At 40.8% G+C, this 25,691-nt stretch overlaps 1 protein-coding gene across 6 annotated transcripts in view; it reads right to left on the bottom strand.

The window, feature by feature from the left end:
• Positions 1 to 25,691, bottom strand: part of SLIT3 (slit guidance ligand 3) — a 731,964-nt gene that overhangs the window by 227,831 nt on the left and 478,442 nt on the right. For all 6 annotated transcript variants that reach the window (XM_053288108.1, XM_053288109.1, XM_053288110.1 and 3 more), the window contains 2 exons: positions 18,221 to 18,292; positions 5,731 to 5,894 (listed from right to left, as the gene is read on the bottom strand). In XM_053288108.1, the coding sequence (XP_053144083.1) occupies positions 5,731 to 5,894; positions 18,221 to 18,292 (236 nt within the window). The remainder of the gene's footprint in view (positions 1 to 5,730; positions 5,895 to 18,220; positions 18,293 to 25,691) is intronic.

Genomic DNA, 25,691 nt, shown 5'->3' with positions numbered 1-25,691 from the left:
GGGGGGATGAGGGGAAAGTAGCCCCTTTAAGCTTTTTAAAAACACCGCTGAACAGTGGGATGGGGGCAGCAGCGGCGGTTGCTGGGAGAATGGGAGGGTGAGGCCAAATTTCCTGTGCAAAGAAAGACCCAAACGGCTGCCTGCAGATAGGGCCATTCAGTTATTTGGAAAGGAGCTCTCTCTTGCCAACCTTGGCCCCATCGCCCAATCCCGCCATGCAGCAGCGTTGTTTTAGAAGGAGCTCTCACCACCCTCACCACCCATCCTGCTGCACAGGCAGTGGTGGTGTGTTAGAAGGTAAATGGAGTGGGGACTTTCCCCTTGCTCCCCACTGTTCCAGCAGCTGCCACTGCAGCTTCTGCCACCCCCATCCCTCTGCTCAGTGGTTCCTTTTAAAAGGTGAATGGGGGGCTTTCCCCTTGCCCCCCTCCCCAAAGCCACCCCCTGAGAGGGGCGGCAAAAGCTGAGGAGCAACAAAATTTGCTGCTCCTCAAATTTTGCTACCCTAGGCAAATGCCTACTCTGCCTTTCCGTTAATCCGCCACTGCCAGTTGCAAATGAATCTGCTTTAGCTACTTGAAGCAACTAATTTGAAAAATACTTTAGCTCCAGTCACTTCTGGAAGTAGATCTGCCAGCATTGGGATTACATATTTTTCTCTAACTACTGCTTCATTGATCCTTTTAATATCTACACAGAGAAGTATTTTTTCATTTTTCTTTATGACCGGGACCACTGGAGTGCACCATAGTGTGAGCCCTGTGATTTCTTTAGTTATGTCATGTGCCTTCATCCTCTTCAGCTCTATTTCTACTTTGTGGAATAAGGGAATGGGAATCATGTGGGGAATGTGGATGCTATATGGCTTAGCATCTTGTCTTAAGACAATGTCCACAGGGTCTCCCTGGAGTAGGCCAATGTCCCCAAACACTCCTTTTATTTCTCCCACTGCTTTCATCAGTACCATTCTGGTAGCTATTCCACGACTGAGATTATCCAGATCATGGCCTCTAATCACATACACAGAACACTCATATTGGTTGCCTTTATGATTGGTTTGTTAGAAAGCGGTTTGTGCTAGACAGTCTAAGGGACTTCCTCATCTGCGTAGAACACTCTCTGCTTTGTGTAGTGGAGAAGGATTCTGGAAGCTAGGATAGGTCTTCTCTGAGATAACTGAGACATCTGCACCTGTAGTGATCAGCCTCCTCTCCCTCTAAAGACTTAACAGGAAGTGAACCCTTGTCTCAACTGATAGGCTGGTGAACTCCAGGGCAGCCAATCAGTACACCAGGTGGGTGGGACCTGAGAGGTTTCTGGTAATTCTGGAAACAAAAAGGGCAGTCTGTGCCGGAGAAGCTGGTGCAGAAAGGCTTAGTGAAGGGCATGGAGTTTTTGTTCCCTCATGGTCAAAGCAAGCATGGAGCTTTCTTTCATGGAATAACTGCAGTTCCTTGAGAGACAGGATTGCAGGAAGCTTGATTCTCATCAGGTGTTGGATGAGTTTTCAAGGAAAAGGGGATTCAGCATAGGGAACAGTTTATTAGTCAGATTTTGCGTTACAAGTTTCTATTTCTTTGTGTGTGTGCTTTGCATATTCCTGACACTGTCCTATTATTGTTTACCTGAAAATTAATTAAAATAAGATATGCTCAACCCACCTAAGGCATTGCAAAAGACTCTGTAAACTCGTGCCTGCATACAAACCGAAACTGAAGCATGACAACCTATTTTTGTAGCCTACTAAGTATTTTTGAGTGCATTTAAAACCTAAACACCTCAGATGGAAGCAGTCTGTAATAATTAAATAAAACTGTTTTTTGTTCTTTGGTTTTTACAAGCCTCGCAGAATTTGTTTTTAACTTAAGGAAAAAGGAGGTCAGAAAGGGGATTTATCTGGTTCAAAAGTATCCTCAAGCACTCAGCAGCTATCCTTTTTCTCATCACATGTAGGCCTACACATGGAAGGTTTTTGTACTTATCCAATAGTAAAATAAAGACAGTTTTCCCTGGGATTCCACCCCAAGCCCAGGGAGGTTCAAGCTCTGTCGATAAGAGGGGTGGTGGTGGCAGCATTTTAACTCTACCAGAAATACAAATTAGTTTTATGAGAAGCCCAGCCAGACAGCACACCAGGGATGATTCAGCATCCCCCTCCCTCTCACATGAGCTGCTCTGAACAAAGGCTTTAATCCATTACAGTGCCTGAAACAATTTTGAAATTTACAGTCTTGCCATTAATTGTTAAATCAATCCTCCATGCGGGTTCAGAATCTTTGCAAAAAAATTGAGCCTAAGAAAAACTGGTCCTCCACTTCTGTGGTAACTTCTTGTACAATCCGTGTATGACATGCAGTTTCAAAGTGCCCTATTTTTGCAATGTTATGCATCCTCCCATATCACATGCAGGCTGGAAGTGAATCCATTTCTGCTGCAGTATGCTTTTGAAATGGCTGAGCTGCTTTATTTGGGGTTTCTTTTGTTCAGTCCTTGCAGCTACAGATTTAAATGTTGCATTTCCAAGAGAGCTTTTTTTCCTGCTGTTAGTGCTTTGTGGAGAAAAGGCTATTTATTCCAAACTGGTTTCAGGTGGCCTCTGCTTCCTTTCTGCACTTTTCTTAAATGATTGCCTTGCCATTTCAATGGTTTTACAAAGAGCTAGATTTTCTGTGACTTGCATTCACTCTGATAGCCCTTTATCTAGAATCCCAAGGACAGGATTCTAATTCTTATCTAGAATCCCAAGGACAGCCTGTCTTCTGAGATGTTCTTCCTTTCTTCCTGTCTGTAAAATCACAGTGCTCAGCAAGCTCATACAGCAAGCTCATACCACTAACAAATGATTCAACATTTTCTCCAGGCTGTTGCTTCCTTTGATGGAAGCAACCCCTCTAATAGAGTATATTCCATTTTGGAATGAAATGGCCATCAAATTTAGCCAAAACAGTCTCAAAGTTTAATAATTTATAAATATTGTTTGCTTCCTTTCCCATGGCATAAAGAAGAGCTTATTTGTACAATGCTTTCTTCTTTGTGGAGCATTGTAGCTAGTCTGAAGCAGGCAAATCTTTCAATTCTGGCCAGGCAGCACGTTTGTCAAAGCTGAAGGCGTCTGATGCAGGAAAGTGAGCCATTTACTAAGTTTGTGGTTTTAAAACACAGACTTCTGACACCATGTCATGGGAGTTCAAAGGCAGCCATCAGAAAAAAGAATACCTCTTTTATCGTGTTACAGGAAGAAACAAGTTCAACGAGAAGTACAGGCAGGAAGCAGGAAAGGACTCTGCCTCTAATTAGGATCACTACTAGCAAATGCTAGTGCCACCTACTGGCAGGACATTTTACAATAACATATCCACACACCTCCTATACTATGTTATTTCTTATAAATAGTAACTGCATACTGAATAGTACTATATAGGAGCTGCACTGTATTTTGGTTTAAATGCCAAAAGGTTTTCCATAGAATTGTAAAGTTGGAAGGGACTCATGTAGGCTAGCTAATGCAACCCTGCTCAATAAAATAAAAAGAAATCCAGAGTTAGAGTATCCCCAACGGATGGCTGTCCAACCTTTGACTGAAGATTTCCAGCAAGAGAGAGTCCACTTTTCTGTAATGTAATTGGTTCAATGATTGAACCAATCCTATTGTTTCTACTAATATTCAGCTAAAATCTATCCAACGTAAGCTATTATATCTGCCCCGGGGCAGAAGAGAACAATTATGTGATAGCACTTCAGATATTTGAAATTTGCCCTACCAAGCCCCCTTCTAGTCTTCTCTTCTGCAGGATAAACATAACGGATTCCAGTGACTGTGCCTTCAGTTACCCCTCCTTCAGAAACTCTCACCCACCTGGAGCTTCTTTCCTTGTTAATTTATCTATCCATGGAATCCTACCCAGCACATATCTGTGTATGCACATAAACTGTACAAAGACTGGATGTATGTTCAATATAAGGTGTGAACAGGGCTACAGCATTTCCAATTTTTTAAATCTTGCTTGGGCATTATTGACAAAGGCTTGCAAATGAGAAGAAAGATCATTTCATTTTTCCCTGTGATCTTATATGATTTGAACTATATTTACAGAGTTCAACCTTATCTATACCACTTGTTCAGACCCATTCTGATCTACATTGTTTACTAATTTATTTAGTAAATTCAGAGGCTAGTTCTGCTGTGCCTCCTCATTGATTTTCTTGTCAATAGCACAAGAAAATGTTATTTATTTTTATGAGATCAATACTGAGGCTTCAAGCCAATACACAATAATTGTCAAAAAACAAACACCCCAGTCATAATTCTATGAACAAGCATGTTACATATACATATCCCCACATAGCCTGAAGGTCACTGAGTGACTTAGGTTTCTCACATACTCTAAGCCTAACCTAGCTCCCAGTGCTGGTGTGAGGATGAAATATGGGAAGTGGGGAGAACTATAGTTACCTCTCTGAGCTCCCTGGAGAGAGAAGAGGATACAGATGTGGAAAATACAGGAGCGGCACTTTCTTTCTTAATGTTGACACTGCACTACTAAGCAGACAAATATTTAATTTCTCAAGCCTCCTATTCAGATGCTAAATTGCCTGGCGTATTTAAGTTTGTCAGGAAGAGGATTCAGACATTTTAGAAATAAACACACAGGACAAGAATTCCACTAGAGCACTGATTCAAAAGGTCTTCATGCTTACAGCCTGATCCCAAAGTTCCCAATCAGAAGGAGGCAGGCCATCACATTCTGCACCAACGAAAGCGAACAAACAGGACCTCTGAATAAAATTATGGAGCTCCCACACATGCATGGACTTTCTCAGTGACTTGCAAATGAATTCAGTTTGGGACAGCTTCATACATCCCAACTGTGTGTGCAGTGGAGTTTCCCTGTGATAAAAGACATCTGAAGTCACCGAAGGAAACTCAGTTTGCGTGTGCATGTGAGTTCAATTCTTTAAAAATTCTTTGGTTTATCTCACTGCTGTAGCTTTGTAGAAATCTCCAGCTACTCCATCCACAATACTGGGATAATACAACCAAAGAACATAATAAACAAAATATCTGTGAACTGTATTAGATATTATATGATTAGTAAACAGATAAGGTTCTGTGGAACAAGACCGAAATATTTCATTACAAAGAACATTAATATCAGAAGTCATTATACCAGTTTGTAATATAAACATATATTTCACATTGCAAGGTTTATGCAATTTCTCCTAAAGGAGGCAAACAGAAAATGTGGATGACATAAAAGAAAAGTACATCCCCCAAAACTTTGTTAAGTATCATAGGCAGGCATATGAACTTCCTTGTTCAGTCAGAATACATACACACCAAAGTGTACTGAGCGTTAAATTACACACCAGTATTTCACACACACTTGGTAATTAATTCAATTTGTATGCTAGTCAGATAGAGCTCGGAAGGAATTCCCTTGAGAAATGGCATTATACTATTTGTTAATTACTCCCTCAAATTAATATGAACCTGGACTGCTGCTGAAAAAATACAATTTAAGTACAGAATCATTAACACAGAACAGTAGTTAGAAAAGATTCTGAACAAATCATAGAAATTTAAATTATTATTACACTGTTGAACTACGGAATGATTGAAGTTAAACTGGCAAAGAATGACATTTAAATAGGATCAATGTTAGAATACTTTATTCAGTGCTTAATGTGAATATCAGTACAAAATGACAGAAGAAAGCAAAATGATATTACCTGAGCAGACGTATTCTTTTTTCTGAACATCAGCAACATTAAATCCCCTCAGGTGAACAGGAGACATACAGAATGTGAACTGTCCTACTGATCGCCTCTGACGCAGCCAATCAGAAAGCCAAGCCAGGTGGCAATCACAGTACAAGTAATTGGAATGAAGCCGTCTGCAATATTCAGAAAGACATTCATATAAAATCTACAATCTTTCCAAATGGGGGCATAATGAAACAATCTAATTTGTGTTTAATCAAATGCTGCTTCCTGTACTAGTTTTGTGGACCAGTTGCAGCAACTGATTGCCAGATAGTTGTTTAGCTTTTGTATTCAATTTCAACAAGATATCACAGGAATCAAGGACCAACCCGCCCCCCACCTCTGCAAAAAAAAGGAAAAAGAAAAAACCACCCAATAATGCTGCTGCTTGGTAAACGGAGAGTTTTAACATTATTCATTATAACCATGGTTGAATAAATGCAGTTATCTCCACAGGGGCATAGCAAGGTAGGAGTGAGCCCAGAGACGAGATTTTAAAATGGGCCCCCAACTCACTGAAGCTCAGCTCATGAAGTAAAGAAATCTTAAATGAGGCTGAATAGTGGTAACAAAAAGCATAGTAACATTGTGTGTGTGCGTGCGTGTGTGTATAAATAACCTATGTGCCACAATAGAACTTCATCCTAAATTATTTTTAAAAAGATTTTGTAAATTGTGGACAATGCAAGTCATTTAATGGTACTAGAGAAAGACATGCTGTTCTGGTAGCTCCAGTTCTTAACACTCACATCAATTTTGGAGGATGAATACAACTGAAGGAAGCCCGGGCGGGTGTGCGGCTGGGGGAGTCAGTCATGTGACTTGCCTCTGGGGGCCCCCCAAGGCAGTGGGCCCCCAGACAACTGTCTCCCCTTGCCCTATTATAGTTACACCCCTGCCCTCATCTCTGACAACTTTTAAAAAGTCTCTAAAGCCACATTTATTTATCCAAGCTTTTTAACCAGACTTGTGTTTTTGAAGTGTTTTAAGTTTTTAATTTCTTTTTTAATTTGTTTATGTTGCTGTAAACCACCCAGAGATGGAAATTTGGTGCAGTGTACTAGTATAATAATATAATATAATATAATATAATATAATATAATATAATATAATATAATATAATAAATAATAGTTACCAAAGAACTCAACAAGGTGCCTTGTTGGATGGCAAAATGCATAAATGAATGGTTTTGATGACTAGGTTGTGTAATTTTATAGTGCATCTATAAAATTACACTATCAGAGCAATCCTACATGTGTTTTATCCAGAAGTTCCACTGATTACCATAAGGCTTACTAAACCCTGGTAAGTGTGCAAAGGCAGAGGCGTAACTAGGGAAAACGGCGCCCGGGGCAAGCATTGAAATGGCACCCCCCTGCGCCCCCAACATACTGCATTATACTTAGGTTTTTCCTCACAAGCGCCCGCCGCCGCCACCAAGCCAGGCCACTGACTGGCCGCCAGGCGCCAGCAAAGCAATGGGGGGGGGCGCGGGCGGCGCGGAAGGGACCACTCATGGGGGAGGGGGCGCCGACGCGCTCCCTTGACTGCTGCAGTGCTGCTGCACTGAGCAGAAAGCATTTGTATTAACAAAAAAATTTTTTAAAAAAAATTAAAAAAATTTTTTGTCATGGCGGCGCCCCCCATGTGACCAAAAAAGATGGCGCCCGGGGCACGTGCCCCCCCTGCCCCCCCTATAGTTACGCCTCTGTGCAAAGGACTGCAGCCTAAGTGTCTCTGGGCAGGGAGTATTTCAGCCTCAGTTTCTTAGGTGTAAATTTGGTGTTATTAATCTATCTACATCTTAGAATGAGCAGTGAAGACACAAATGTTTTTACATGTCTATGCTTAAACTAAGATCTATATAACATTTGGGTGCTTCATGCCTTTGGGCATTTGAGGTTAAGCTGTCTTGCCTGGAGAAATAATTCTATATTTGAAGAATGAAGTAGCTAGAATGTGCAAATAAATTATCAAATATTTCATCTCTTCTCTATGAGTCATGACAAGCTGGCATTAAAGCAAAGTTCACATGACAAAACTGTCATTTCTGTAGGACAGGGTTGGACAAAGCAGTAGCACTCATTTTTGATGAACTAACATAGCATATCATATTGACAAATATCAAGTGCTATAAAAGATCGTCTAGCCTATCTCTCAAATAAATTAACAGTGTCAGAGCATCTTATGTTAGACAGTTGCAATTGAGCTCAGTGTCGGCACCTAAATAGACAGTCCCTAGATTTGTATGCCTTCTGGTCACCCACAAGGCAATTTCTCTGGGAACTTTCCAGAATTTGCTTCTATGGTCCAATAAAGCTTCAAACTCCTGGCCTGTAGGCAGACCATAAAATACATATCTGTTCATCAAGGACTGAATGTGGGTTTTTTTTAGTGGCACAGGAAAAGAGGATAATTCAGCTAGGTAATGTCATTTGTATGACTTTTCTTTTTAAAAAAAGTCTATAAGTGCATTTAATCAATTAAATATTTTAGCTGCTTAATTATCTGACTTGATATTAACTGAATACTTTTTAAAAATTTGCATATTAACTAAACTTCAATATATGTGCATTGAAAGATACTGAGTGGCATAGCATCTTGTAAATAGGAAATAATATAAAATTTAATCAACACAACATATCTTTAAATTCCAAGAAGTTCAATATTGCGGAAGATCATAACCAATTAAAAATTGGTGTTCACGTACATAGGATGAGCTATTTATTTATATTTATATAAAACAGGCCTGCACAACCTAAGGCCCAGGGGCCGGATTCGGCCCACAGTGATTATTTTACTGGCCCCCAGGTATCCTGCAGCAACACAGGAGCTGGAAACTCCCTTATAGAGCCATCCTGTGCATGCTTTCTCAGAAATATGCTCCAAATAGACTCAGAAATATGCTCCATGCACAGAAATGTGCCCAGTGAGGCTTACTCCCATGTAAGCATGCCTAGCATTGCAGCCTGAAAGCAACAACGATTTAGGGAGAGGGAGGGCTTGGCAATTATTTGGGGCTGGCATGTACTCTAGGGCCCCCACTGATTGAGCAGAGACAGGCCTATTCTCTGGCCACTATCCTTGGTTGAATCTATGGGTCCACTGACAGGAGAGAATAGATCCATAAGTAACTAATAATATTTTTAATTTTAATGCCATAATATGCTAAAAATTGACACTGCCCCTGCACACCAAGTTGCGGATGGTTCCAGCCCACCAGAGCATTTGAGTTGTGCAGCCCTGATATAAAACAAGACCAAGTAGCCTTGTTACCAAGAACTTTGATCCAAAGCCTTAGTCAAGCTTAAGTTCCAGTGAAGTTCAGCTAGCTATACTGATTAAGCAACTTTTAACATACATATTAGATCAGCATTTATTTCATATGTAGTTGGAATTAATCAGAGTTCAAAGTTTAATTATTACAAGGCTGTGTCAACATCTATACCAGGGATAGTAATGTGTGGCTCTTCATACGTTGCTTCCCATCAGCCCCAGCCACAATTTTACAGCTGGGGATTATGGTAGTTGTATTCCATCTGGAGAGCTACACAGCCTACTCGTGATCTTCACAAACTGATTCTTTCCCCCTACCAAGGTGTTGTAATCTCTGATCATTATATTACATTATATTGATTTTTTAAGATCTTAAATCTTGTACACCATCTAGAGATCTACATATCAGGCGGCATAAAAATATGATAGATAAATAAATATACTTAATTCTGAGACACTGGGAAGGTTCACACATATGATGGCACTTGAGGTTTGTGCAATCAGCTGGTTCGCCAGGAATGTACACTCCCCACATGAGCATCTACTTCCTGTCCTAGTGCCTCTCTGGCAAGATTGGTCATATCATCCCAAACCACAAATCTCAGCATATCCTGTCCTACCTCCATCACGGAACTCAACAGCTGCCACTTAGGGGTATGCACAGACCCATAATCATAGTTCAGTTCTAATTCAAATCAAATTTGAACTGAACTGCATTCCACCAGACTGGTTCAGTCAAACTGACCAGTCTGGTCTGTACTGGACTGCTGTACTGGTTCGGCCATACCGGTTCAGCAGTTCAGGCAGCAATACTTGTAAAGGGGAATCCATTGAGGATTTCTTTAGATGTAGGTTTTTTCCACGCCCAGATCCCAAGAGGAGCCCCCAAGTTTTGACCTGCAAATTACTTGTGCTGAAATTCTGCAGTATATAGCATACATTTAGGGATCTTCCCTTGAGAGAAACACTGAAAACAAGCTGTCATGCTTTAAGCATGTAGATTGTATCTTTGATAAATAAATGAGTACAGTAAAGGAGCTGTACTGTGAGTGAATTATTACAGACCTTTTTAAGGCTTTCTTTCATCTAGACAAGAGCGTAAGACAACTATCTCTGCATCTATTCATTCATTCACTGGTGCAGAAACAGCAGGAAAGTCAACATTCAGAAAATGAAGGGCAATATTTTGCATAAATATGGCTGTCTCATCAAAAGGAAGCAGATCAATGTGCACTAATTCCTGTCAGATCTAATCAAGGATTTCAAAAAAGCCCATGAAGCGGAACAAATGAAAAGGAAATTATTAAAAACTCCACCATAACATAGAATAATAGATTACTAATAGTAACAAAACTTGTCTGGAATAGTAACAAAACAGTTTGGAAGCAGCTCTTGAGAAGACAAGGCTCAGACCAGGGGAGGTTGCAAACTTTTGTTTTATTTCCTAAAATAGCAAGCAAGCGAATGAATGAATGAATGAATCAACCAACAAGAAAGGTGAGTTTGTTAAGGCTAGTATTTTCTAGAGTTTGATATCTGGTTGCCTAGGACAGGCCTGCTTAACTTCGGCCCTCCTGCAGAAGTCTACAACTCCCATAATCCTGGCTATTGGCCACAGTGGCCGGGGATTATGGGAACTATAGTCCAAAAACAGCTGGGGGAGGGGGGGCCAAAGAGGCCTGGCCTCTAGGGTTTGTTTTTGACAGAGCAATTTCAGTTGTAATGCCCTTATAAATATCTATGATGTGGCCACATTTAAAGTACTGTGTATAATTCTGGTCACCGTATCTTAGGAAGGACATTGTAGAACTGGAAAAGATGCAGAAGAGGGCAACCAAAATGATCAGGGGCATAGAGCACCTTAACGTTTCTTATGAGGTAAGGCTACAGCATCTGGGGCTCTTTAGTTTGGAAAAGAGTTGACTATGGGGAGACATGATAGAAGTGTATAAAATTAAGCATGGAGTAGAGAGAGTAGACAGAGAGAAATTGTTCTCCCTCTTTCACAACACCAGAACCAGGGGTCATCCCATGAAACAGAAGGTCAGGAAATTTAGTAACAACAACAAGTACTTTTTCACACAGCACATAATTTATGGAATTCTCTGCCACGGGATGTGGTGATGGTCACTAGCTTGGATGGCTCTAAAAGGAACTTAGACAAATTCATGGAGGACAGGTCTATCAATGTCTACTAGTCTGGTGGCTATAGGCCACCTCCAGCCTCAGAAGCAAGATGCCTCTGAATACCAGTTGCAGGAGCAACAGCAAGAGGTGCCCTCACCTCTTGCCTGTGGACTTCTCATAGGCATCTGGTGGGCCACTGTGTGAAACAGGATGCTGGATGAGATAGGCCAACTCCGTACCAGAGGATGGCTACTACCAAGGTTACATGTGATATCTGAAGGTTATACACACACACACACACACACACACACACACACACACACACACACACACCCCAGTATTGTAGTTGTGGCTTCAAGGGGGAAAAAAGAAAGGTTGAAATTGACACTCCAAAGAATGGATGAAACCCAGGCTGCTTTCACTACAATTTATTCACATTAATGTGAGAGCCAGTTCAAAAATCTGAAGGCATAATCTAGCTAAAGTAAAACTATACATAGAACTTTATAAGTTCTATTGATTCAAAGTGGGGAAAAGAAGCAGGTGCTTCAACTTTCCCAACTGTCATAGCAAACAATGAGATTCAAATGAGATTAAATTTGGCAGGCGCATGTGCTGTGCTTACTGAAAAGGTTACCAAGTCCTTCTCTTCCCTAGAATATAATAAAATTTACATATGATTATATTTCTGTAATATAGAAGCCCCTAAATGTAGTTTGTGGGCAGCACTGAGCAACTTGGAGACAATGAGTGCTCCTGCTGTGATAAAAGGCCCAGATAAGAACAAGTGAGTCTTGTTAGATTTCGCTAATCCAACTGAACCAGATCAACATGTATAATTTCCTTCAGGTTTTCCTCACCTGTTCCTGATGACATATTAAATAGGGAGGATAGGGATAATTCGTAACTGAAATCAGAAATTCAAAGAGGCACAAAACTTCCCAAAATCCACCTAGCAGAACACTTATTATTCAGGAAGAACATTTCTTCATAATTGTTTTTGCCAATTTTATATAGAAGAATAAAAAGGGAAATGTTTCTAAGTTGAAACAAATGGCCTAAATTAGAGATTGCACTTCTTGATTTAGGTGTGGCAGGTTTCCTTTGCCAGAAGTTGGTACACTACATGGGTAAACGGTTGTGCATGTACAAGTTGGTACACTGGATTGTGTCCATAACTGCAAGATAGCTAATAATATAATTGATTATATCTAAAAAGGAATGCTAAAATGTATAGCAGTCTTAACTGATACTTTAAAGGGCATTTCTAAGAATTTTAGGGACAGAAAATAATGTTCATCTACCTACATATTTTAAAAACATTTAAAGGAAGGAACTTGGACACATTTTTCTACTATTCCTGCTTATTTTTCATTTGATGACACTGTTGTTTTTAATAAAACAGATGAAACATAAAATTAGAGATGTAACCTTTTTATTATAGTTCAGCCCCTTTATTTTTCATTAAGAGCAGGGCTGCTTTGAAAGCTATTGCAAATTATTTGGCAGTACATATGGACTGAAACATGCCACTTAAAATTGATGGAAATACATTTATAGCACACAAAAGGGGAATGAATACAAATTCTAGGTTTTAAAAGTGGCCTTTAAGTCGCAGCCTAAATTAAATTTCCAGAAAATCCTTTTGGGTCAGCATTCAAGTTTTATAAAATGTATCTCTCAAAATTCAATATAAGAGCTTTCCTTTAAATCCCATTTATGACTTCCTTACCCCCCCCCCACAACCCCCACCTTTCCCCTTTAATTACAGTAAAAGGGAATGAGTCAATATACGTCTCCAGGGAGCTACATACAAAGCTATCTCTGAAATTAAACTAAAGGGAAAACGGCAGCAGACATTGTGGTCCAGTTATCACAGACTGACCAAACTAAAATAACCAAAATACAACTTTAGGCGAGTAAAAGGAAAGTACGGTCATCTATCTATCTATCTATCTATCTATCTATCTATCTATCTATCTATCTATCTATTAAATGAGGATTTATAGTTGTACACGTTTCCTGTTTTGCAGGGCATTCACCATGCAGTGTACTGGGAGGTAATACATACTATCCTTTGAAATAGCTAAATGTGATCAACAATCACAGGATTCGTCTGTATTCTTCCCAATGTATTTGAAAATAAATCTATCCAGACCAAGGCGAATATTTGTCTTTGTTTTATAATACAGATGGAAGACAACCCCATAGGTAATTTAAAAGAATAAATTCACTTAATACACATGAGATAAAGACCTACTTTCAAAAAGTGAAGCATTTGTACTGAATAAGCAGCCAGCATGCTCTCCCGTTTTCTACACACATACACACTAACTGTTCAGCAGTGGTGGCAAAGAAATAGACACACTTGGCAAGAGAGGCTCTCTTACCCCTGAACTACTGTGCCTGGACTTTGGAGTGTGCCTGGACTTTGGAGGCCCCCCCCTGGGGGCCTCCAAATCCTCTTTAGTCTGTCCCGGGGGGTGGTGGCTGCTGGCCTGCCATTGCACCAGGCAGCCAAGCATGTCCTCTACTTTAGAGACAGAGGTATTCTTACATTCTTGTGGGTTCAGTTGCTGTTTGTGCCCTCAAGAACCCATGTTAAAAATGTTGCATCTGTCATGGTGTGTGTGAGTGTGTGGGAGGGGCTCGAGAGTGGGGGGGGGTCTCCAAAGGTTGACACCAGAATGGAAAGTGAATGTGGAAAAGTGAGATGGGAACCTGCAAAATTTTACAGAACCACAAGGGATGCTTGTGGAACCCAAAGGTTCCATGGAGCCCTGACTGAAAAACACTGATCTTCACAATGATGATAATACTAACCTATGCTCAGGGGCGGATCTAGCAGGAAATTATAGGGGATGCATCAGGTATTGTATTTAAATAAAAGACATATATATTTTACAATACATGAAAATTAAGTATCATATATATTTTCCATATATAAAAATCATATAATGATTTTAATATTTAAATGATTTTAATTGTAAACTGCTCAGAGACGGGTGGTATAGAAATATATTAAATTTTGGGGCAGTATAGAAATATGTTAAATAAAAATAAAATAAATAATGAATTATTTATTTATTAATTTTTCTATGTAAAACCACTTTGTGTACTTTTGTTGTAAAGTGGTATATAAATATTTGGAGGAGAAGGAGGCGGAATCAGCTATGACTCACCAGAAGCTTAATAAATCTCTTGGTTTTCCTGCCTGACTGGCAGAAAAGATTCTTATCCTTTGATAAAGATTAAGCCTTCTGAGCAACAATGGGCTTTAAAAACTCTTGGATCCCAATGCTTTTAGATCCTGCAAAATGGATATGCTCCAGAATAAAAGGATAACAACATGCACTTGCCATTCTGTACAATACTGCAATGGGTGCCTGCCTTTGAAATTGAATATCACAGCTAACAATATTTTAGAACCAACCAACAACCAACCTAAAATGCCTTTAGTAATGCATACACTGAAAATCCTTTACCTCCTATTAATATATTGCTATTCCAATAACTGCTGTTTTGTTAAAATATTGGCAAAGTCCTATTAGAAAGTGACAAGGGCCCTGATTGTGCGTTCAGAATAAGGGATACAGAACGTCAGGGTGCTGCTTTACTATGCAGAGCTGCCCCTTTAGTATTATCAGACAGTTTCGTTTCCAAATGGAAATCAGCTCTGAAATTAAAATTGCATCACTTGGGCTCGTCTCAAGAAAATCTTATTGGGCGAGGATTAGAGCAGGCGCTTTGCTTTGTGAAGCAACGGCTCTGAGATATAGATTTGCAGGAGGAGTCTGCACGGCTACTCAAGGGAATATACTTAGGTTCTCAAACTTTTAACTATAAACCAGTTGAATATTTAGACTAGATCTTGGTACCAAAATTTAGGAGATTTCTGACCCTCGCACGATTGAACGTTCTCCCTTCGGCAGTACTTGATGGTAAATTCAAATGACTTCCTTATGATCAGTGCTGTTGTCCCTGCAGCTTAAGGGATATAGAGTCTATCACCCATGTTATTCTTTATTGTCAGTTTTATAAGGACACACGCACCAAATTTATTGCTCCATTTATCCTGGTCACACAGATCAATTTTATTTGGAAATTATGCTGGCCAATTTTAAACCTGTAATTTCAGATAATGTGGCAAAGTTCTGTTTTGTGGTGTCGAAGCTGCATAAGGACTGTATTAGTAATCTGAACAGTTTGTGATTTTGTAAACTTTTGAAATTCTTGAATTTTCTTATTAATGCTATTAATTGTTATTGTTTGTTAATCTGATCTGTGACCACAATAAACATACTACTATTATGCAGAGTGTATGTAACATGCATGTGTGTGAAACCTCAACCAGATTTCCTGCCTGATGCTCAATGCAATTAGCCCAGACCAAAGGTCTGAACTTTGAACCTCCTAAGAACCCCTTCACTTATTTTTTGAGGAATAGAATCTGGCAAGCCTTCACAACTGGTGAGATCATGGTGATTTCCAGTTATGGGCATATTCTTGATTGAAGATGAAAATATTGTGGGGAGACTATTTGGATTTGTGGACTTCAGTGGGTATACAGTATCCATCACACACCTTAAGGAACCTTAAGCTCTGAACCTTAGTTATGCTAACTTGGCAAAGAGGCACATTTTAAACATGGTGATTCTCTTTATTTAGCAGGGGGAGAGTATTTCTGCTTCCTGGACTGAGTAAATCAGGTTGGAATAGACGCTATATTGAGATTAAATATTTCTACCTTACATTTCTAATAAGTTCCTTTCAGACATTCTCCTCAAGTTGAAGAACTTGATCCAGTCAACTTCTGTGGAAACCACCACCACCACCTCGCCCACCAGCATGAACCAGAAGACTCATCAGTCCAGATTTGATCAGACTTGTCTTCTGCAATCATAAAGAAGATGAGCAACTCTATCCTGTGCACATATACTTGAGCTCAGTGGGGTTTATTCTCAAGTAATGCATGCAGGGTTTTGCTGTTACACTTTTAAAGTTGGTAACTCTTAAGTTTAAAAGAAAGGAACTAAACTACAGATTAGGGTTCTCCTTTAAACAGGTGATATATTTTTTAATAGCACTACTACTAAATAAATTAGGGGAATCCTGAGGAACAGAACTTATCTTTGGAACAAATTGTACAGATATGCAAAAGATAATCCAGATGGGGATAGGCAGGGGTCCCCTTAAATTAAATAGTGTGTGTGTGTGTGTGCGCGCGCACATGCATGTGTGACAATGTTGGTAAAATAGGTTATTGAGACAGCTGAATAATGATTTGGGTGTTTGAAGTTGGGAATTTGTTTGTTTGTTTTTTGTCATGGCAGGTGATGAACCTGTGGTTTTTCTTCCTATTTCTATTAACTGAATTTGGATTGCTTTTGCTCTGACTACCTTATTGTCTTTGTCTTTGAAAATTCAACAACAAAAATAATTATGATTATTGTTGTTGCTGAAAGAATGTCCCATTAAAAAAAAACATTTTTAGTGTGTGGATTTGAAGAGAACCACATAATTCCAAAGTTACAAATGAAATAAAAGCCCCTACGTTTTATAATGAATAAAATGCTTGAGAGACAATGATACACACTACCTTAGGTTCTGCATTCCAGCCAATCACCACCCTGGATGGGGATGAAAAATGTGTGGTGACGACTGTTGCCCTCCTTTCTAACTCTGAGGAAGCTCTAATGGCGGGCCTTTTCTACAGCTGCTGCAGCTGCCACCCTTTTCCTGGGCGCAGCTGTGGGGGAGGAGCAAATGGAGAAACAAGAGCCGGGGAAAGCGCAGCCGCAGGCTGGTACTAAAGGCCATGTGTTGTCTGTACACAGCATGTGTGCAGCGTGTGCTGTGGCTATTGGGGGAGGAGAGCTGAAATGCTCCTTACAAGTAGGTAGCCTAGCGCCTGCGCTCCCTCCCTCCCTCCCTCCCAGCCCGTCAGTTTGAGAGCAAGACTCAGAGCAGTCCGTGACAGCAGCCGAGCCCCCGCGCTCCCTCCGGAGCCAGTTTGAGAGCGACAAGACTCAGAGTAGACTGAGCAGGCTCCCTCCATCCCTCCCAGCTCTGGCCGAGGCAGTTGCAGGGAAAGTGAGAGCTGTGTTTTTCTCTCTCTCCTCAACTCTCTAGTGGCCAGGCTGCGGCAGTGATGGCGAAGGCATGCTTGCCCTGTGGGCGGGAAAGGTCAACTCCATTCAAATTTACAGGGGGTGCTACTACACCCTTGTCCCCCACCCCCGTGGATCCACCCCTGCCTGTGTTAGAGACCTGCTGTAAGCATTGCTGAGATCAAGTATGTGGAATACTTTCAACACCCTAAAACACTGTTTAAATACTAAGAGTCATTGTTGCTGTTATAATATAGAAGAATCAAGGCCTGAATTAGGCAACTCTTGCTCTTTGTCCAGTTCTGTGTCCTTTTACAAGCAACAACTTCAGTTTCCAGCCTGGTGCAGCTACCAGAAGTGTGGTCTTATATGCTAGGCTGATCAGGCCATACATCATGCCCCAAGTCCCAGGAATTCTTGCATGACATGTAGGCTTATCTTGCAACATTAACTGCTTGGTGAAAACAACCTCTGGCTCCTAAACAGTGGAATTCAAGACTTAACAACACTAATAGCCTTTAAGTGAGCCCTTAAGCCTTTTTTTAAAAAAAGGTCTGGCCTTTAATGAGTTTTAAATTGTTTTAACTTTTTAATTGTTTTAAAGGTTATTGGTTGTTAATTTTATTGTTTCATTGGCTGTCCCAGGGCTCCTAGATTGGGCAGTATAAAAATGTAACAAATACATAAATAAAAACGGAAATAGCTGTTCAACACTGAGGTAGCCTTGTTCTTCTATGAATCTCATCCAACTCCAGTTCAGGCTAGTTCCAGCTACCACAACCCCGGATCCCATACACTGCAATGAGAAGCAAGATACCAGTTGCCTCTGAAGAAACCATTATTTCTGCTGTATTTAAATCTGTCAAACTGCAAATAATAAAAACATTTGGAGCACTATGTATGTTAATGCAAGCTGCTGAGTGCTTTAGCATGGAATACTTACAAGGTCCTGATCTTTGGCATATGGTTGAAGCTGGTGAGAGGGATGCGTGTGATGTTGTTGTTGTTGAGGGTACTACAAAAAAAAACACACAACAACAAACAGATGGATTTAGTCATTTACATTATATTGACAGTGCTATTTACTACATCAAATGCTAATCTGAGGAAAAAACACCATGGGAACAATTTGAATGTAGTTTAAAAGGCATTTGTTTTGTAAATATGAGTAACACAGAGACAGATATAAAATATCAACTTAGAACAGTAAGATAAAAAATCCTAGTTTAGTTGTGTCTACCAAGTTGGATGGAGGTGATATGTATTGCTTATTTGGTTAACAAAAACAGAATTATATAAAAAATAATAAATATAGCTGCAGTCAGGTATGAATCTACACTGTGCACATTGCGCTGAACCCAGGGCCAGTTTGAGTATACTGGAACTACTGCAACTGCACAGGGCCATAGCATTCGGGGGGGGGGGGGGGGGGCTCAGGCTTGGCTGGAATTTGTGCAGAAGAACAGCAATGGGGAGTGGGGAGAGAGAGAGAGAGAGAGAGAGAGAGTTTCAGAAGCCGTACTCTTGTTAGACAGGATTTCAGACAGGCTGTGCCAATACTGAGAGAGGAGGAGAGGCAGGAGCCACAGGGAGCCAGCCAAGGATGATGCCAGCCATGGAAAACTGAAGAACCTGGCACTTCCTGTGTGCAAAGCAGGGGTTCTATCCCATAAGTTTCCCCTGGACATAGGAAGCTGCCTTGCACTGTGTCAGGACTTTGGTTCACTTAGCCCAGCACTATCTACCCAGAGGAGCTCTCAAAATTTCTCCCCACCTCTGCTACCTGAGAACCTTGCAGCTAGAAATTGAGCCTAGGGACTTCTGAATGGAAAGTGCATGTTCTGCACACGGAATTCCTTAGATTAATGATACACAGTGTGAAGAAGTCCCCCCTTTTCTCCATCCTAAATCTCCTGCCATTCAGCTTCATTGGATGACCTCTGCAAGGAAAATGAGGCAAATACAAATGAAGAAACAAGTTGCTTGGAAGCTGCTGTTAGTTCTCTTTCCTTTGGTCTAGATTTTTGCCAACTTTGCCAAGACAGAGGAGCTGCGGAGGGATCAAGGTGCCGACAACCTCCTTACTCTTTAGCCCAAAGGAAATTAGCTGTACAGAGCCCCCCACCAACTTAATTTTGCAGTGGGCTCCAACATTTCTAGAACCAGCCCTGGCTGAAACACTATTTTAAGAGCAAAACCCAAATTCAGTCAACTACCATACTGAGGAAGGAGAAGTGTTCACAATGTTCTACGATCATGAAGGATGGGTGAATGGTGGAGGTTGACTGGATCATACTAGTGGGTGCTTATTGCTTCAGTAACAACTGTCCATGTTTTCTATCCTGGACCTTTGTTCTTATGTCTCTTTAAGATGGACACAGAGCCAGTAATACATCAACATTTAGTTGCACTAGGCCAGCCTAAAGAAAAGACAAATCTGACTATAAGAACAAAATTATTTTTTTTATGGTTTGGGACTGAGCTGATGGGAAATGAATTTTAGGAAGAGGTAATTATTTTGGGGGAGATATGAAAGGGAAATATTTTGGGAGAGAAATAATTTGAGGGAAATTGGATAAGAACAGTAATTGTAAAGACTTTCCCCTGACATGTAGTCAGTCTCTTTCCTTGGACCAGTCACTTATCTCCATCTACTCCAACATTCTGTTTTCAACAGTAACCAGTCGAATAGTCACTTAAAATTAGGCCATGAGGTCAATAGCATTTCCCTGTTTGTGCTCAGTTTATGGTGTACTGCTGCTGGATAGAAACATTCCAGCTCTCTAGGATGACAAATAGGAGGGTCTTCCATAAGTGGAGCCAGAATGAAGTCTGGAAAAAGTGACAGGTACTTATAGCACCTCCACTTATGGAAACTACCAGTCTTCCCTAGCAAGGATGGCAAAAACATGGATAGACTACAAAATACTTTCCAAAGTAAGATAGCAAAGGTGACGTCTACAGAAGTTGTGCTCAAACTTTTTTTTTTAAAGGTCTTCTTGGAAATTGTTTGGGGTCTCAGTGGACCACTACAGTTGTTGTTGTCTCTGCCTTGACAGAACAGCACTGATATGCCATGCAGCAGCCACCAAGATCCACCCATCCCTTCCCAAAGTAGGAAAGGGAGCCATGGCGCAGGCCTGTTTGGTGGCTGCTCTGCTGAAGAGCACTGGGATGTTCCAGCTGAGCAGCAGCCAAAAGGACAAAGGACCTTGTCTTTCTTCCTTACTTGTTCCTCTGAAAGCAAGTACAAAAGGAAAGTATGCTGCATTGTGGTCTCACTTCTTGCTCCTGAACCCATCTTCAGTGCGCAGGCTATAAACAGTGGTGTGTGGAACCCTGTGTGGTATTTATGTTTTGTGTGGTATTTATAAGATATCTGGGTTTTGGGTCCAGGCTGACCAGGTATTCTCCCCCTCCCCGCCCACATGCATCACAAGAGAGAGGGAAGAAGATGTGGAGAAGCTGCAATGCCATATGATGGGGGGGGGAGAGAAAGGAATATTTTTTACTTCAGAGTCAACTATATAGATGGAGCTCAGGCACTACTGGTACGCCCAAACCTACTACCTTGAGGTTTCATGTACACATGTTCTACTTCCAATCAATAAAATTATATGTCAAAGGGAATAACAAATTACAATATAGGTCACCAGTGGTCAAGACCCCTTTTGACCAATCATTATTAGGAAGGATGTAAAAGTATTGATGTGTGGGTGACCTGACAAAAGCTACAAAACCCACGTTTTGTGGGGAAGTGAAAAGAAGCGAAATCAATCAATCAGTTGAGCCAGTACCTGACATCACACCAAAAAAGAGGAAGAATGGAGCAAGTTTTTTTCCTTGGTGAGAAAGGAGGAGTAAGGAGGAAACTAACTGACCACAAAAAAGAGGGGGGGGGGGCTTCATTTAATCTTTAAAGCTGTCAGTTTTTCAATTGCTCTATGAGAGAGGGATTTTGCTGTATGCTGAGATTCACTGAAATTTGGTGAGAAATAAAGCTTTGATTATTTCCTATTCGTTTCTCATCTTTGTGTCTTCGCGGATCTTAGGGATCATAGCAGCCAACCCTTTGACAAGAACCTACAGATTCTTTTTACCTAAGACCTTTGAGACCTCCATCGTTTCAAATTGCAAGGGAGTTTTGGGGCATCTCAAATCTCTTACAGTCCACAGCTACAGTTTAAGAATCTCTGGTCTTAAAGGAAATACTGAGGGTTAAAACAGGACCAAGACAGTCAGCGTCTTTCTATACTTTCACAAGAAAGAGCATGTCTGAAAAGAAGGTTGAGACAAAGGTTGTAAGGAGGGCTAAGAAGGCCAGGAAGTCATGACAGGGAAAGACAGGTAGAGAGGACCTGATGACGACTTGCAGTTCTTACCACTTTGCATTCACATATAGATGACAACCCTCCAGCCTCAGCCCTATATTTCTAACCTCGTGCAAGTTCCCTCTCAACTTCCAGGAGCAATAATGCAGCAAAAATGCTATCATCCAACTACATGGTATTACATAACTCTGCACATGGAGAACACAAACATTTGTGTACATAAATGTATAGATTTTATTTAGAAAATCAGCACTGGAAGAATATTCTCAGAGAGGAGAAAAATCATGTGTCCTTGTTTACAAGTAAATCAAATATTCCAGATTTGGTTAGTTAGGTCAACAGAATCTAATTCAAGTCACACTGAATTAACTGTGCTTCCTGGTAGTGCAGAAATGTGTGTGCACGTGTACACACACACACACACACACACACACACACACACACACACACACTTTAAATGAACCCCATCTTGTTTCACAAAGGTTCCTCTTCTTCAGTGACCTTTGAATCCTTCTGCACAATTCTTTCATTTCTGTTTGTGAAATGCAAACAGTGCAACTACAAAATGCAAGACCTGGTTGCCCAAGACGTGTGTACCCATGTTCTAAAAATGAAGCTTACATCTATCTCTAGATATGTATTAAGGTTATACTAGCTTGGCTGGGCACAGAGCCCTCCGGCCCACCCACCCAATGCCGCCTCCCCCCCTGTGGCTTTCTGGCCAGCCAGCTAGCCGCTTCTTCCCCGCCCCACTGCCGCTTTCTGGATACTTTTCCCTCCGTGCCAACCCCCCCACTTCTTGCCAGCCCGCTTCTTTTTTCCTGCGCCTGCTTCCCACCCATGGTTTCTGGTTGGTTGGGGGGCGGGCCAGATGGCCCGCCTGCTTCTTCTTCCCCGCCCCGGCCGACTGGGCTTTCCACTTTCCAGCCAGCCACTTCTTGGCTGCCCACCTGCCTGCCGCCCCTGGCTTCTCCGCCTACCAGTGCTGTTGTCATTGTCCTGGCTGGCCAGCCATCGACCAGCCACCACCATTAAGTCCTGGGCCCGCTGGCTGGCTGCTGCCATTTTCTTCCCCCTGCCCATCCCCGTCTCTATCTGGCAGTTCTCTGAACTCTCGCGAGAGCTGCCACACATGGGATTAGTGACGAGTACATTGAAGAGAATTAAATAAAAAGATAGATTAAATATATAGATTAGACAACAAGAATGTACTTTTATAGAAGATGATGATTAAATAGAATCTTCTTGACTATTAATATAAATTGTGATTTAAATCATTAAAATTGAGTCCTTCTGTGAAGCTATTTAAATCACAATTTAAATCACAATTTAAATCACTTTGATTTAAATCAAATCAAAATACACTTATTAATGAGTTCCATTGAAAAACATGAAACTGACTCCCAATAGTTATAGAGAAATATTTGGTTAGCCAGGACTAACTTCATTTCTCTTACCTGAAGCAAGTAACAGAAGCAGTTACAAGCATCCATGAGTATTGCAACTGAGAGAACCTTGTGACTTTCTAATAATAAATGTTTTACAACATCTTACCAGCACTGAAATTATTCTGTGGGAGCACTAATGACCTGGAATTAAATTTTACAGCTATGACATCAGGAAGAAGTGTGATCTAAAGTAACATTGTTTTTTTAATTGCCTATATTAAAAGATGGTGACAGATGACGATATTAATAAATGTGTCATTTTGTGGTGAGCAAAATATGTGCACAATGCATTTGTGGAGAATATGATGCCACCAAACAAAGATCCATTCAAAACAGTTAAACATCCATCCCATGCCAGGCTTACAATCACAGAAATAGGTCTGTTTCCTTGTACTTTGGAGAAAAGATGCATTGCAAAAAATCTCATTCTCAAGGGAAATGGCTATGCATCAATAAAATATGCATGATGTTTCCTTGTTACTCTGGTTTTGAATGGATGTGCATTTTATAATCCCTTCCTCCTCCAAAGCATTGGGCCAGAGTTAGAGAGAATTTAGTTTGTGAATAAAAATAGATTCTGATTTTCTGTTACATTTGATTTCTGAAGCCGATTACCACAAACAACTAATCAAATTGACAAATGATATGGTAGATTAAATTTTTGAGTAGTGCTTGTTCAGTCCTAATGAGCATCAAGCATAATTACCAGGGGGTTGTTAGCCATTCAAGCCTCTGGATAATAAGTACCAGGCTTCTTTTTGTATGACATTTGGCTCAGCCAGAACCATAAGCACAAATACTAATCTGTAAAGAAATACACAAACCTATGGACTATGCAATGCAGCAATAATGCACAGATCATGCACTTTTATGTCTTCTGTCTAACCATTCATATGTGTGCATAAATATTTTAATCAGATTACCTGACACATTTAGAAAAGTGCCCAATGAAAATTGCTGCCTTTCTCACCAGAGTGACCCAGGGTGGTTCTTTGTTTGAGGGCAGGAGAAGGGAGTCTTTTCTTTGCATTTCTTAAGAAGATTAAAGTCAACAATTAGCATTACATTTGCTGTGCAATAACTGCACTAATAATTGTTTTCAACCACTTCTCCTAGATCTCAAAAAAGATGGTTTAAGTTTATTTTTCCCCTTTAGCTTTACACTTACTAGGATTTTCATTGTGAAATAAATCCCACCCAATAATTTTGTAGTTGTCTAGAGTCTATTTTGTAACACATAATCTCGTTGGTACCTGAATACCGTGCAGTCCCTTTTAATTTCTTTATCTCTTTAGAAATAGTCTTTTGCTTGTTTCTTGAGCAGTCATTTAATCCAGAGAAAAACCATCCTGTATACGTGTGTATGTCACGTAGTTCTAGGACCACAACAGAGACCTTTGAGGCTGGCTGATTAGTAACAGCAACAATAGTAGTACTAACAAGTGTAACATTTCCTCCTGTCTCCTTCAATTAGATCACTGCTTTATCACAGTGTGCTGTTCTGGTTGTCATGTGTGCGTATGTGTGTCTCCACAGCAGTATGTAACTGATCCTAATGCAACAATTTTTTTGTATTTTTGCAATACCTGCCCACAAAATATGTTCTGCAAGCTTACAGCATTCCAAATTCTGACCGTTATACATACTTTGCATGCCATTAGCACAGTGTAGCCTGAAAATGACTTTTATTTAACAAACACCCCAAATAGTAAAACATTGCTGAACTATCTAAATCTTTATTCAATAAATCCAGTGTGCCAAATCTCCATCATAAAGGCAAAGAAACCACAGTACAAATCAATGTGCATTAAGTTTATCAGGATTTATTTCCTTGTTGGCTGTCAGGGAGTTAAGCAGTCTCCCTAATCAAATAGTCTCAAGGCTTTGGCCAATGCCAGTGCACCAACAGGGTGTGTAAGGGTCTGTCCCTTCTCCAACTATTCCTTGTGGAGGAACAGTGAGGATGCAGAGAAGTTGGCTCATCAACATGGCTGGCTGAAGACTGGGCAGTGAGAACCCATTAATGTATCTTAAAATTGTATGCCTGACTTTGTCAGATTGCCATCTTTAGTACAGAGGTGAGCAATGTTCCCTCTAACAGGGATTGCCACAATCTCCAAGCAAAAGCCATTGGAGCTGGGGATTCTGAGAGTTGTAGTCAACAACATTTGGGAATCCCTGTTAGAGGGAACACTGGAGGTGAGGTACTATTGCTGCAGAACTGGGCTGGTCTGGTTTATTGTCCAGCGTCTGCAGTAGTGTCTCACAATGACAAGGCTTCTCCTTTTCTCCACTTCAGAGTTCATTTGCAGAAGGGATGTGCATGGAACTGGCTCTGGGAAGTTTGAAGGCAGGACAACTTTAAGGGTGGGGGAGGGTGCACTTACCTCTCCATCAGCTTTACCCCCACTGGTGCTCCATTTCCAAAGTGTCTGTTGGGACGGCTATGTACCTCCCTGATGCCCCATTGCCCCCTTGACCAGATGTCACCAGAGTACTTCTGGTGACATCCAGTCAAGGGGGCAACGGGGCAGCAAGCAGGTACACTGCCGCTCTGATGGACACTTTGGACATAGAGCGCTGGTGGGGGGCAAGCAGAGGGAGGGGTAAGTGCACCCCTGCCCTTAAAGTCATC

The sequence above is a fragment of the Hemicordylus capensis genome, chromosome 2 (genome assembly GCF_027244095.1).
Source record: "Hemicordylus capensis ecotype Gifberg chromosome 2, rHemCap1.1.pri, whole genome shotgun sequence".
In the NCBI taxonomy this organism is placed as follows: Eukaryota; Metazoa; Chordata; class Lepidosauria; order Squamata; family Cordylidae; genus Hemicordylus; species Hemicordylus capensis.
Note: the sequence above shows the minus strand (reverse complement) of the source record. Positions and strands in the feature narration are given on the sequence as shown.